Source organism: Musca vetustissima, unplaced genomic scaffold (assembly GCF_032173495.1).
Source record: "Musca vetustissima isolate MV318-11 ecotype Yass unplaced genomic scaffold, APGP_CSIRO_Mvet_v1 utg36602, whole genome shotgun sequence".
In the NCBI taxonomy this organism is placed as follows: Eukaryota; Metazoa; Arthropoda; class Insecta; order Diptera; family Muscidae; genus Musca; species Musca vetustissima.
This window is the reverse complement of record NW_026886875.1, coordinates 32,072-44,279: the sequence shown is the minus strand read 5'-3', so window position 1 is coordinate 44,279 and position 12,208 is coordinate 32,072. Positions and strand designations below refer to the sequence as shown.

General features: G+C 37.0%; 1 protein-coding gene across 1 annotated transcript; it reads right to left on the bottom strand.

The window, feature by feature from the left end:
* Positions 1–484: 484 nt before the first annotated feature.
* On the bottom strand, positions 485–5,975 carry LOC133334370 (protein sister of odd and bowel-like). Its single transcript, XM_061542664.1, has 2 exons — positions 4,456–5,975; positions 485–1,028 (listed from the first exon to the last, which is right to left on the bottom strand). Exons 1-2 carry the CDS (start codon positions 5,973–5,975, stop codon positions 485–487), a joined length of 2,064 nt encoding a protein of 687 aa, XP_061398648.1.
* Between the last annotated feature and the right edge of the window lie 6,233 nt (positions 5,976–12,208).

The window sequence follows — 12,208 nt, the reverse complement described above, 5'->3', positions numbered from 1 at the left end:
ATTTTATTCTCGTTCACATATTTCCTTTTGATCCAATTGTCAGCCTAGGTCGTTCTTTTCATTGACAGAATTAGCTGACGTGTACCAATGAACGATTGAACTCAAGGAACTAAATGGATGGCCTAAAAAGTTATTAGGAAGGAATGACATTTAGAAACCGTCATAAAATATAGACTCCAAATCCAAAACAGGGACAATATTTTCAATGTTTTAATGAACAACAATTTTAGGAATAATTCCACATATGAAAGGGCATTTGAAAAAAGTATTTATTCGCCTTTAAAATTCCTTACCATTTTCTTTAAAAAAAATCGCAGAAAAAACGGCAACACTGTAATAGAGAGTTTTCGTTACATTGTATATAACAGAGAGAGCATTTCTTCGAAAAAAAAAAATCTTCTGAAAATTTTCTCCAGGGCGGCATAAGTATAAGAAAATACATATATAAAAATAAAAATGAGATCTAAGGGGAAAAACTCAAAACTTAATCATTAACAGCGATTAAATCCATGGTTGTTGATTTTCTTGACACTGACGCCGATGGACAACCCGCTGCCGATAGAATTATCGAAGTCGGTGAGGCAACATTGGCCGCAGTTGATGCTGACGAAGAACTAGCGGTTGGTGATGGCGATGACGACGCAGACAGCAATAAATCCTTTTGTGATCCACCACTCAGCAATTCATTAACTGTGGAACTTAACGACAACAACGAATCATTCATAGAAGCTGCCGAGCTCGTTAACGATGGTGACGAAGTTAGATTGTGTGTTAAACTGTGACGTCGCAAATCACAGTTGCGTCGAAATACTTTACCGCAGGCATTACAATTGTATGGCTTGATATCGGTGTGTGTTAGTAGATGTGTTTTCAAGTTTGAACGTTGATTGAAGGATCGATTGCAGACAGGGCACTTGTGCGGTGATTCTTCCATGTGGAGGATTTTATGAACGGCCAGCGTACGTGATTGACAGAATCCTTTGCCACATTCAGCACATTTGAATGGTTTCTCCTTGGAGTGAATGTATCTAATGAGGTTGGGGAAGAGGAGAAAGTGGGGAAAAAATATTGCGGATGAAATTAAATTATTAATTGTGTAATTGGGTTGGTATGTTAAAATATTAATTCCTACTTAGAGATATGTCTTCTACACTAGTGGTGAACTTGACATATTTCTACGCACGGCCTAAGTTCTAAACAAGAATAAAAATAGTATAGAAACATTTATATTGAAAACATAGAACCCTAGACATTGTTCATAAATTGAACGAAGATTTTTGTTGTCACCTTTACTGCTGTATATTTTCTTCCTGTCAAACAAACCCTGATCCAGAACTGTAGCAATTCTTAATAAAAAAAGTTAATATGACTAAACTTCTAGAAGTCTAGCAAATAAAATAAAAAAAAAATTGGTTCAACTTAAATAAGCTGAATTATCTACCAATGCACCAAGAAAATGTCACAGTTGAATGGGGTTTATGGTATGATGACATCATTGGTCCGTACATCTTCAAAAACGAAACGTCACTGTGAATTGTGAGCGCTATCGTAAGATGATACCCAAAATTGGACTAAGCGGATGGAAAATATGGACCACATTATCGACTCATTAAAAGATTTCATGTAATTTCTTAAATTTCATGTTTTCTTTTTGAAAAACTACGTCCCCTTTAGCAACTAGCATTCGATATGCTGAAATCTATATTCAGTATGCATTTTATATTATGGAAAATGTCGACCAAATCGGGTACTCCATGAGATTCAATTAGATTAAAAATTTTTCAAATTTGGGACACCGTGTGTGGAGGTACATAAACGGTGAGCCGATAGGTTCCAACTTCTTATATGATCAAGGGTCATTATTGGTCCAAAAGTGTCAGATATGGCTGGGTTTTTGGAACTGGAAACGGCACGAAAAGCGAAAAGTACTAAATTTGGTACCATTTATATTTGGCGCACCAGTAGAGCTAGAACTCTTAAATTTGGAATGAGGGTAACTGATAGTATGTAGAATAGATGTAGCAAAGAGAAATCCGAAAAAGTACTAAAATGTACTAAATTCGGTACAATTACAAATAGCAATGGGTTGAACTATAAGTATCCGAAAAGTACTAAATTCGGTACAATTTCGTAGAATGTGAATTGATAAAGTTAAAAATCTCAAATTTGGAATGCGATTTAAGATCGAGAAGTACGGTAGTAATTAAATCAATGCAATATGTCAATGCAATATGTAGGTAGTTTTGGAAATCTGTACTTATGTGCATGAAAAATAGTAAATTGTACTATATTTGGTACAATTTGTATTTGGGTAGGTAATTTGCAAATTCGTACTTATTTGTACTAAATTTGGCACCATTCCAATTCTGGGTAAACCGATAGAGAGTTAGAATCATTATTGGTGTGTTGGAAATTCTATTAATGTGTACTAAATTTGGTACATATTAAATTTTGCGTGAACCGATAGAGCCGGAAGACCGAATTTAGGAAATAAGATTACTGTTGGAGTGTAGGAATAGGGTACGGAAGTAGTTTTGAAAATTCATATTTATGGGAATAGGGTATGGAAGTAGTTTTGAAAATTCATATTTATGGGTACTAAATTTGATACAATTTGACTTTTGGGTGAACCGATAGAGCTGTGATATGGAATGTTTGGGTGTAGGATTGGGATATGTAGGCAGTTTTCTTTTTTAAATTTGTACCAAATGTGGATTTGGGTGAACCGATAGAACTGGAACTCTGAATCTTGGAAATAGGATTACTGTTGGAGTTTAGTATTAAGGTGTAGTTGTAGTTTTGAAAATTCATATTTATGAGTACAAAATTTGGTACAATTTGAATTTTGGGTAAGCTGATAGAGCTGGGATCCTGACATTTCGCAGTAAAAAATTATTTTGCTGTTCCTTTGTCAAAGGCGAAAATGCAAGCCAAGCGACTAAAACTATGAATGTTGTTGATGATTCCAATACTGTAACAGCTAATATCAATTACTGTAACACCTATATTTCTAGCAATGATCTCTTAATATTTTGGAGCTGAAATGGACCAAAAAATTTATTTTTGTCTGTTGTTATTGTTGTTATGGTCGCCCTAGAGGCCACAATTATGACCCTTATATCACGAGAAGGGGATCGGGCCGAAGAATAAGCATGCAAGTTTTGATAAAGATCGGTCAATATTTAGCGCGTCAAATGGACCCTTACTTTTGTGTGAAAAATTACAAAATTTGTATTCTATCGCGTATACATTTACTCCTAGACCCGAGAAATTGATAGTATATCCAGGAAGAGTGGTTAATCTTTAAATTGATACCATTTATGATTTCGGATGAACTCGGTTCTGGGGGTCACTTAAATATTTACAGGTGCTTACGTATTCAGATATTATTTAGTAACCCATTACCACACTAGAGGGCGGATCGATTTGAAATTTATTTATTTTTTTTTCATCTTTAGGCCACAATTATAAGCCGAACATCAGAACACAACCCACGATGAAGTGAATCTGGACAAGTAATTGGAAGAGCTGTACTGAATATTAGTAAAATTCGGAAAATATGCCAGTATATGGAGGAGGTGCTGTTGACCTCTAATCGGGCAAGTGGTAACCCTTTTTAGGTTACCATCACGACGTAAACTTTCAAAAAGCCGATATATGCGTCTTCCTTTTAGCCTCACTTTCATAAAATCTTGGAATTTCGCGGTAATTATCGAAAAAATTGAAATTTGTCGCACAGTCATTTGAAGTAAAATCTAATGTACCTTTTCGTAATGTTTTTTCCTACCTGTGGCAATGTTTTTTTCAACTCTACTCTCAATTTACCAATGAGGGAGAGAAAAAACCCTCATGCCAATAGTGTTAAGTGGGCCTATAACGGATATTCAATATTCTAAAAATTCTTCTTAATAATATTTTTAAAGATTTAAGGCTTGAGTTTGAAATTTACTACAGTTTCTCAGTTAATTATTCAGCTTAAATCTCATTATCTGATTGATGTGCCCTTGATAATACTGAAAAGTCAGCTCTCTAGGAATTTAATGTGGCTCTCAGTTAGAGGTGTGCAGAGAGAAAATGCTCGGAGAGTAAATGAGAAACCGTGATATGAAATGACTAAAAGAGAACGTAGAGAACGAGCTTATTGAAAAATGAAAACAAGGGCACCATTTCCCATGCTTCACAAGACTTCTCTCAGTAAAGCCAATGTACTTGGCTCTCTTTGAACTAAAATTCTCTGAGAATGGAGGTGATATGAAGAATATTTTTCTAAGCACAGTTACATTGACTTTCTCAGCTACCAAAATCGAGAGATGGAAAATAATAAGGGATATGCTCTATATTGCTAAGTCCTACTTTAAGGAATCAAACTACACGCTTTTGTCCCTTCAAACCCTATTTGCAAATTATGATGTTAGTATTCAATAATTATAAGAATTAAAATCGGCATGTACTTACCTATGATCCCTTAAATGATCCTGCCGGCGAAAAGCTTTACCGCATATATCACACGAATATGGCCGTTCATCGGTGTGGGTGCGCTCGTGTATCAGCAAATTATACGACTTGGTAAATTGGCGATTACAAAATTTGCAAATGAATTGTTTCTTGGCACGTTGGGCATTGGCCAAAACGGTGGAGGATTGGCTGGATGTACTACCTCCAGTTGCACCACCTGATCCACCACACAAAATGGCTTCCGAGTTATTAACCGTGCCATGCAGTGAATTACATTCATTAACATTAAGGGTATTTAATTTATCTTGAAACATTGATGCCTGCAGGGCAGACATTTGATCAATGTCCGTATTACAAGAACCATGATGTTGTTGCTGCTGTTGTTGAGCCCCCGAAATTGTCGATATCAGAGCACTATTGAATAGAAAACTATTCTCCAATTCTGAGGAATCAAAATTCAGCGTATCATCACTGCTGTTGAGTATTTCACTTAAATCGTGGGAGCTCGAATTGTTGTGGTTGTTGTTGTGATTGTGTTGGGCTGAGTGCAACGAGTGAAATAGGCTATTGGCCGAGGGTAATTTTGTGGGTCTTTCGGTTGTATAGTTAAGACCGGAATTGTCCTCATGATGGGGATTATGGTTTCCAGTTTCCTTGTTTGTGTTGCTGGAGGTGGAGGAGGAAGAAGATGATGCTCCAGAGTTACTTTGTTGTTTCAGTGTTGTTGCAGAATTTTCATTTTTATTGTCCGTAGTGTGCTGATTATTTCCCACGCTATTAAAACGAAAAACATCCGATTTACCTGTTATGCGCTGCAGTGCCAAATACGATTCCAAAGCTTGCAAATTTAAGGCAGCAGCTGCGGGTGAATTCACCGGCAGTAAGGCGGCCTGTTGCAAGCTGGTTACCATTGTACCCTGCAATGATAGAAAAACAGCTGCAGCAGCTGCCAAATCATTTGTTGTGGTGGTGGAACTGGTGTTATTGTTGTTATTGGAGTTGTTTGTTGTTGTTGCTGCTGTGTTGTTGTTGGAGTTCAGAGCTTTGCTAGTTATTTGAGTATTATTTGATTTGCCGCAGGCATTTCCATCCTTGGTTGTGGAAGATGATGTTGCTGATGAAGATGAGGTGCCTGAAGAGGAAGTGGTCGAACCACTGCTGCTGGAGGTGGTGGTGGATTGGTGTTGTTGTTGCTGCTGTTGCTGTTGCATGTTTGTGGCATTAACCAAAACTTCCAACAATGCCGGATTATTAATGATATCTGCCAAATTTTGTGTGGTGCTAGCTGAGGAAGAGGCGGAGGAGGTGCTGGTGGCATTGCCAGTTCCCAATAACTGATTACGGCTATGATTGACCTCTGTAAAGTTAAGGTATGAATAGGGTTCACTGCAGCTTACTTTCTTCGAAGGGGCAGAAGATGATGATGATGCCGATGAGGAGGAGGATGTCGATGTTGTTGTGTTGGAGGCTAATGATGAGTTATTGTTGTTGTTACTGAATTCTAGATCCAGGGCCTCCATTTTTGCAAATTTGTTGTTGTATTGTTTTCCAAATTCGAAAAAAAATCGGCAGGTTTCTGAAACTTATTTTTTTTATTTCCAATTGGGTCTCCCACACACTGTTGTTGCCAAGCCTACACACCCTGCTGCAGATGAGCACTTGATTTATATGAATGAATTAGAAATCACAAACACCACATGCCATCCATTATAAATCACGGTTAGAGTCAGGTTTCCCAAAAAAGAAATCACACACAAAATTTCGATACGAAAAATTTCAGCAAATTTTTTGGTATGGGAAAAATTTCGATTTTTTGTTTGCACTCCAAATTCTTATTGGCAAAGATACACCTTTGTTGTTATTGTTTTTCAATTCAAGCACTTGTTGTAATTTTTTTCAAAGGTCCATAGGTGGAGGGGGCGATTTACCCCTTTGTTAAATACAATTTTTTTGAAATTCTTTTAAACTGACCACCACTATTTTAGTTTTCTTTTTTCTTGTTTCTGGCTTCCTTTCTTTACGTAGACCGAGTAGCGATCAACGCGCACAGTGTTGAGAAGTCCACGAACAAACTAAATGTCCATTGCCTAGTGTATTTCACGCGGACCACAAGAGCAAATCAAATTTTGAGTAACCAGAAGCGGCAGCAGCAGCAGCTCTACCACACATACCAATAAGGTTGGCCAACAAGAGGCACTCACAAGGTAACCCAGGGAATTATAGAGAGAGTGAGAGAAAAAATAAAAGGGGAGAGAGAAACCTTTTTTCCTTTTGGGTTCTTTTCTAATTGAGCTAATTTTGCTGGTAAGTGTGGTGATCATAACCCACTCTCTCCCACAGTTATAATCAGAAAAAGAGAGAGAGGGAGATCGCAAAAGAGAGTAATCAAATTTGAACAGGTGAGCAACCAATACCAGTTACCTTTCTTAACAACACACCTATTCATGAGCATGATCAGTGAATACCTAATACTCTCAGAACAAGTTCCCTTGGGTATGACACACTCAGAGAAAGAGAGAGGGAGAGAAAGAGAGTGAGAATGGGGACCCAAGAAAGATCATTTCAGCCAGCCGTAAAGAAAACTGGTTAAACGTCTTTGTTTTTATTTTTCTTCCACGATCATTTTTTTGCTTTTGCGATGCGATCGTCAATATGGCTTGTTGGCTGGCTGGTTGGCAGATCTGACTGACTGACTGGCTGGATGGCTTAACTTAGCACCGGCATGTGTGGGTGTCATGCTATGAACCTACAAAATGTAAATGAATGTTATTTTATTGCTACGTTGGCCTTTGACGCAAACACCAACAACAAGAAAAAGATCCCCAGCTCAGCTTCGAAAACGTTTTCTACATTTGTTTTGCAACCTCGTCGTTTGGCTGGCGTATGATTTCCCAAAAGAGACACCACAATAACGTCCAAACAGTCGACAAAAGGCCCCAAAGCTACACACCCTAAAAACTTAACTAAATGTTTTATTTTATTTTATGGCTTCTCTGGTGGCTCTGGGTTAAAGCTCAATTTACGTCTGAAGGCAAAGCAAAAAAAAAAAAAACATTTCTGGTTTTTGTTGTTGGTATTCTGGAACTTCTATAATTGTCGCCAAATCACAGAAAATTGGCCAAAATAACGCAAATCTGAAGAAAAAAACATGAAACTGAATTTCCCCACATTGCATGTTAATGGCTGCAAAACACTGAACTGAACCACGAAGTCAAAGTAGAAGTGGAGGAAGAAGAAGCCTTGCAACCTAAAGAAGCCCCTAAATCCCAAAGTTCATCATCAAACAATTATGAGTGATAAACGCCAGAGAGAGACTCAAGCGATCCAAGCAAATCAGAAGCATTAGGTAAACCTTTCCTTTCCTTACGACCAAAAACGGTCAACAAAACATTTATCCTTCATGATCTTCCCCAACAGCCAACTATCCATAAATGGCCTATCTGTGCGCCGCTGCTGCACAATTTATTTTCACATCAAATTGTAATTTTGTTCGGCAGCGGCGTAGCCAACCAACGAACAACCATTTTGTTACCACTTATACCGAAATTATGTTGATTAATGTCATCGGAACATGTCATTCGCTCGTTGTGCTGGGGATAGATGGGACATTAGCATTCCGTCAATGATATCCTTGCGGATTTTTTGGTGGATTTAGTTTTTTGTGGTATAATCTGGTAAGACAGTAAGTTATAATTTGGCTTATGGGAGCTAAGACATGATGCCACATTTAAATCGTCATTACGCAGGTTAAAATGTTGTTGAAGGATATAAGATTTTGAAGGGCTTCGTGAGAAAATCATACATTTGTAGATCATAAACAAAAATTGTGCGGAGATTCATATTTTTAAATATATTAAATAACGTAATAAAATGTATAGAAACTATGTGGGCTTGGAGAATAAAAGTTTACCAAATTACATAGACATCTTTATACACCTTTCGATATGACCAGGCTCTACCATACCTGGTTTGCCGTATGATGATGAATAGATGTTTACCTTGCAGCATGTAGGGGACAACGTAGAACATACGTCGCCACAAGAAGTGATTTTATCACGGTTTTTGTGGGTTATCAGTATAAATAGCAATAGCACATTAGTCAAAATTTCACATTTTTGTGACTATAACTTATATTTGAAAAGTGTTATATAAACATTGCCATGTGTCAAAATATTAAACTGGAATGACGATCAATATGGAACTGTTGAATGTAATGAAAGTAAAAATTATTATAAATTTGAAGATAATCATCAAACATTTCGATTATAAACTCAATAATATTTTTTTTCCAAAAAAAAGAAGAGTTTCAGAACCAAGTACGAAGCTGTGCCAAAGGACATTGGAATGGTTATAGCAGCAGTCGACCCCTTGATATGTTGTATGTCCAGAACTTTGCGACCGTTCATAAACGGCAATAACATATACTGCCGATAACATAAAATAGTTGTAGAAAATTGGAAGAAAAAAAATAATAAAAACAAGTGAAAAAAGCGTTAAGTTCGGCATGGCCACACCCCCCCCCCCCCTTCTCTGGCTACGTCGCTGCCCGCCACTATAGGTATACTGACAGTTACTTGAAATTATAGTTCCAATCCCACATGGAACTATTCTATTTTGAATGACCTTGGGAAAGTGTTTAAAACTTCCGATGTATACAAACATGTGTGGGATATATTTTATACTGTCGAGGAAATATTTTATACTGTCGAGACTTCTGATGTAAGAAATAATGGGGGATATATGGAACATACCGAAAAGTGACCTATACCGACATTTGTACCAAGCTATTTTGTACGCCAAAATGCATATAAAATACAAATTTCAGCAATTTTTAATGGAGATTTTCTTTAAATCTCAAAACCCCAAATCGTATTCCGATATTGATAATGCATGATAGGGCGCAACATTTGTATAAAATCCCCAAACTACTGCAATTTACAGGGCAAAGTCATTTGTGGGGCTATACCTAAGGGTGATCGATACATGGTGAAGGAATTATCGGACATTTGGAGGGCTCTGATTTGATGACCGATATAGCTCAATTTCGAATTTAACATTTTCGTTTCGTATCTAAATACCTTCCTTCACCCTAAGTATTAAATCGCCATTTATTTTTATATAGGGTCCAGGACTAAATGTGGGCCGATATAGTTTGTTCTCGAACTTGGCGTTCCATTTTTTTATCTCGATATTTTCCGAAGGCAGAATGATTACAACTGATTGCCAAATTAACTGAATGGTCTTAGAATCCCATACATTGTAGGGTATAAACTGACAATTTCGATTACAGAATATCGCTCATACTATGGTGGAATGCGGTTATACGGAGACAACCCAAAACGCGGAACAAATATTCAAACTATTTTAATATAAAAATAATGGAGACTACCCCCAAAAGTGGACCAATAATAATAATTTCTGGCAGGGAGAGTTATCAAATACTACCACAAAATTCCTGCGAATTCGGTTGAAAACTTAGCTCAAAACCCTCAAAATGCCGAAAATTCTGGGGTACCGTTATATGGGGACTATCAGAAAAAGTGGTCCAATATTTATAATTTTTAGTGGAGGGATTTGGTAAGAACCCAATGCATCAAATTTCAGCGAATTTAGTTTAGAAACGCGTTTAAGAACCCAAAAATACCGTGAATTGGGGGGCACAGTTATATTTAGGGCTACCAGAAGAGTAGACCGATATTTACAATTTTTAGTGTACCCAATATGAACCCAATGTAGCAAATTTTAGCAAATTCGGTAGAAAAGCGCGCTGAAGAACCCCAAAATATCGATAATTGGGGGTTCCCTTATATGGGGGCTATACCTAAACGTGGACCGATATAGCCCATCTTCGAACTTGACCTTCCTGCAGACAAAAGACTCTATGCAAAATTTTGGCGATCCATCTCAATTCATTTAGACGCTAGAGTGATTGCCACAGATAGACGGACATGGATAAATCGAATGAATCGAATGTATGTACTTTATAGGATCGGAAATGAGTATTTCGTTGAGTTACAAACGGAAAAACAAAATTTATATACCCTCCATACTATGATGGAGGGTATAAAAAACAAAAAAGTAGTTTTTTACCATCCTCCATGTGAAGTGCCTTTCAAATTCCTTTAGTCGATGGAGACATTTATATGGGAACTATGTTATGGTGTCATGTATTAACAGCGACAAATAAGCCCCCAAAATACCGAATAATGGATGCAACACTGTAGGCTGTGCTACCCGGAAATTTGGTCCAATTTTGGTAGGAGTTGTTTTATTCCATTAGAATCCAAAATATTAAATTGCTACTGAATTGGTTAAAACACGTACTCAAGCTCCCCAAAATACCGAACTTGGGGGATGTAGCGTTATATGGGAGCTTCCCTAAAAGGTGAACTAATATTGAGAATGTTTAGTAGTAAGATTTACTATCGTACTGCAACCCAAAATAACAAGTTACAACCAATTAGGTAGAAACATGTGCCCAAAACCATCAAAATTTCGCATAGTAAAGGGCATCGCTATATAGGGGCTATCTCGAAATATAAACCAAGCAGATCTGACTGACAGCCATAGTGAGTCTAAAATACCAAATTACTGATGATTTCGTTGAAAAGCGTGTCTAAAACCTCCAAAATACAGAATAATGGGGCCTACCCTAAAAAGTGGACCAATATTGATCATTTTAGGCAGGCAGATGTTCTACGCAATAGATGTACTTTTGTGGAGGATGTAAAAATGTCCACCCCGCCGAATTCAAACGTGTTTTCACATAAAAACTTCTTGAATGTATAGATGATTTATGATGGGTCAGGTGAAGAGTGTGGACGCTGCTGCTTGTAGTTATGGACCGATTGTCTAGAAATTTTGTATGAAGTAACTGTAATTTAATTTTCCATCTTCTCAAAGCTTAAAAAAAATCAAATAATTAAACACTCCATTCGCTTGATATTGGATTTACAAATTTTCATAACGTTAACCCTTTGTGAGGGAGCAGCGAATAGGTGCGTCCCATCTTCAAATACTATGCAGGTTTGTATGAAACATAGGTTCCCATGATATTATAAACTAAAATTTCAGCAAAACTTTGACCATTTAGAGAGGAGGTACCAGGAGAAAATTGATTTAAGTTTGACAGAAATATTCCGATGTCCGAAGTTTGAATGAAATCAATTACTCCCTTCGACAGTTTTCGTTTGCACCAGACGTTTGTTTGAACATTTGTAAATTGACTCTAAATGGTCTGAAATATGTTCCGTCCAATGAAACTTTGGGTCTAGAACCAATATTTATGGTGTAGCGAAGTGTAAAACCCCCCATTAGCCATAAGACTGAGGGTTTACAAACCGCTATATCATCTGAATCCATATCATTCAAACCCAGCCTTGGTATTATTATAGATAATGCCATTCCTCAATACCAGCGAATTCATTTTCAGGTTTCTTTATAAAATTTTTTGTTGAAGCATTTAAATTCATTGAATATTAGATTTCATTTTCTTTAGGTGTAATTTCTGAAAGAGTTTTTGTTGGCAAATAACAGCAGCATATTATTTTGCCTTAAGCGATTTAATAACATTTCCATTTACATAATCGTTTTTCTTTTTTCTCAGAGATTTTCCTTCCCATAGCTGCTTACTAGTCAAAGTCAGCCAAAAAGTCACTGACGCATGCGTAAGTAACACAAGATACGATTTGAAGTTGTTGGTTGCATTCACAGCCATTCTGCATTGCTTTTCCTTATTGCCACTCATATTTCC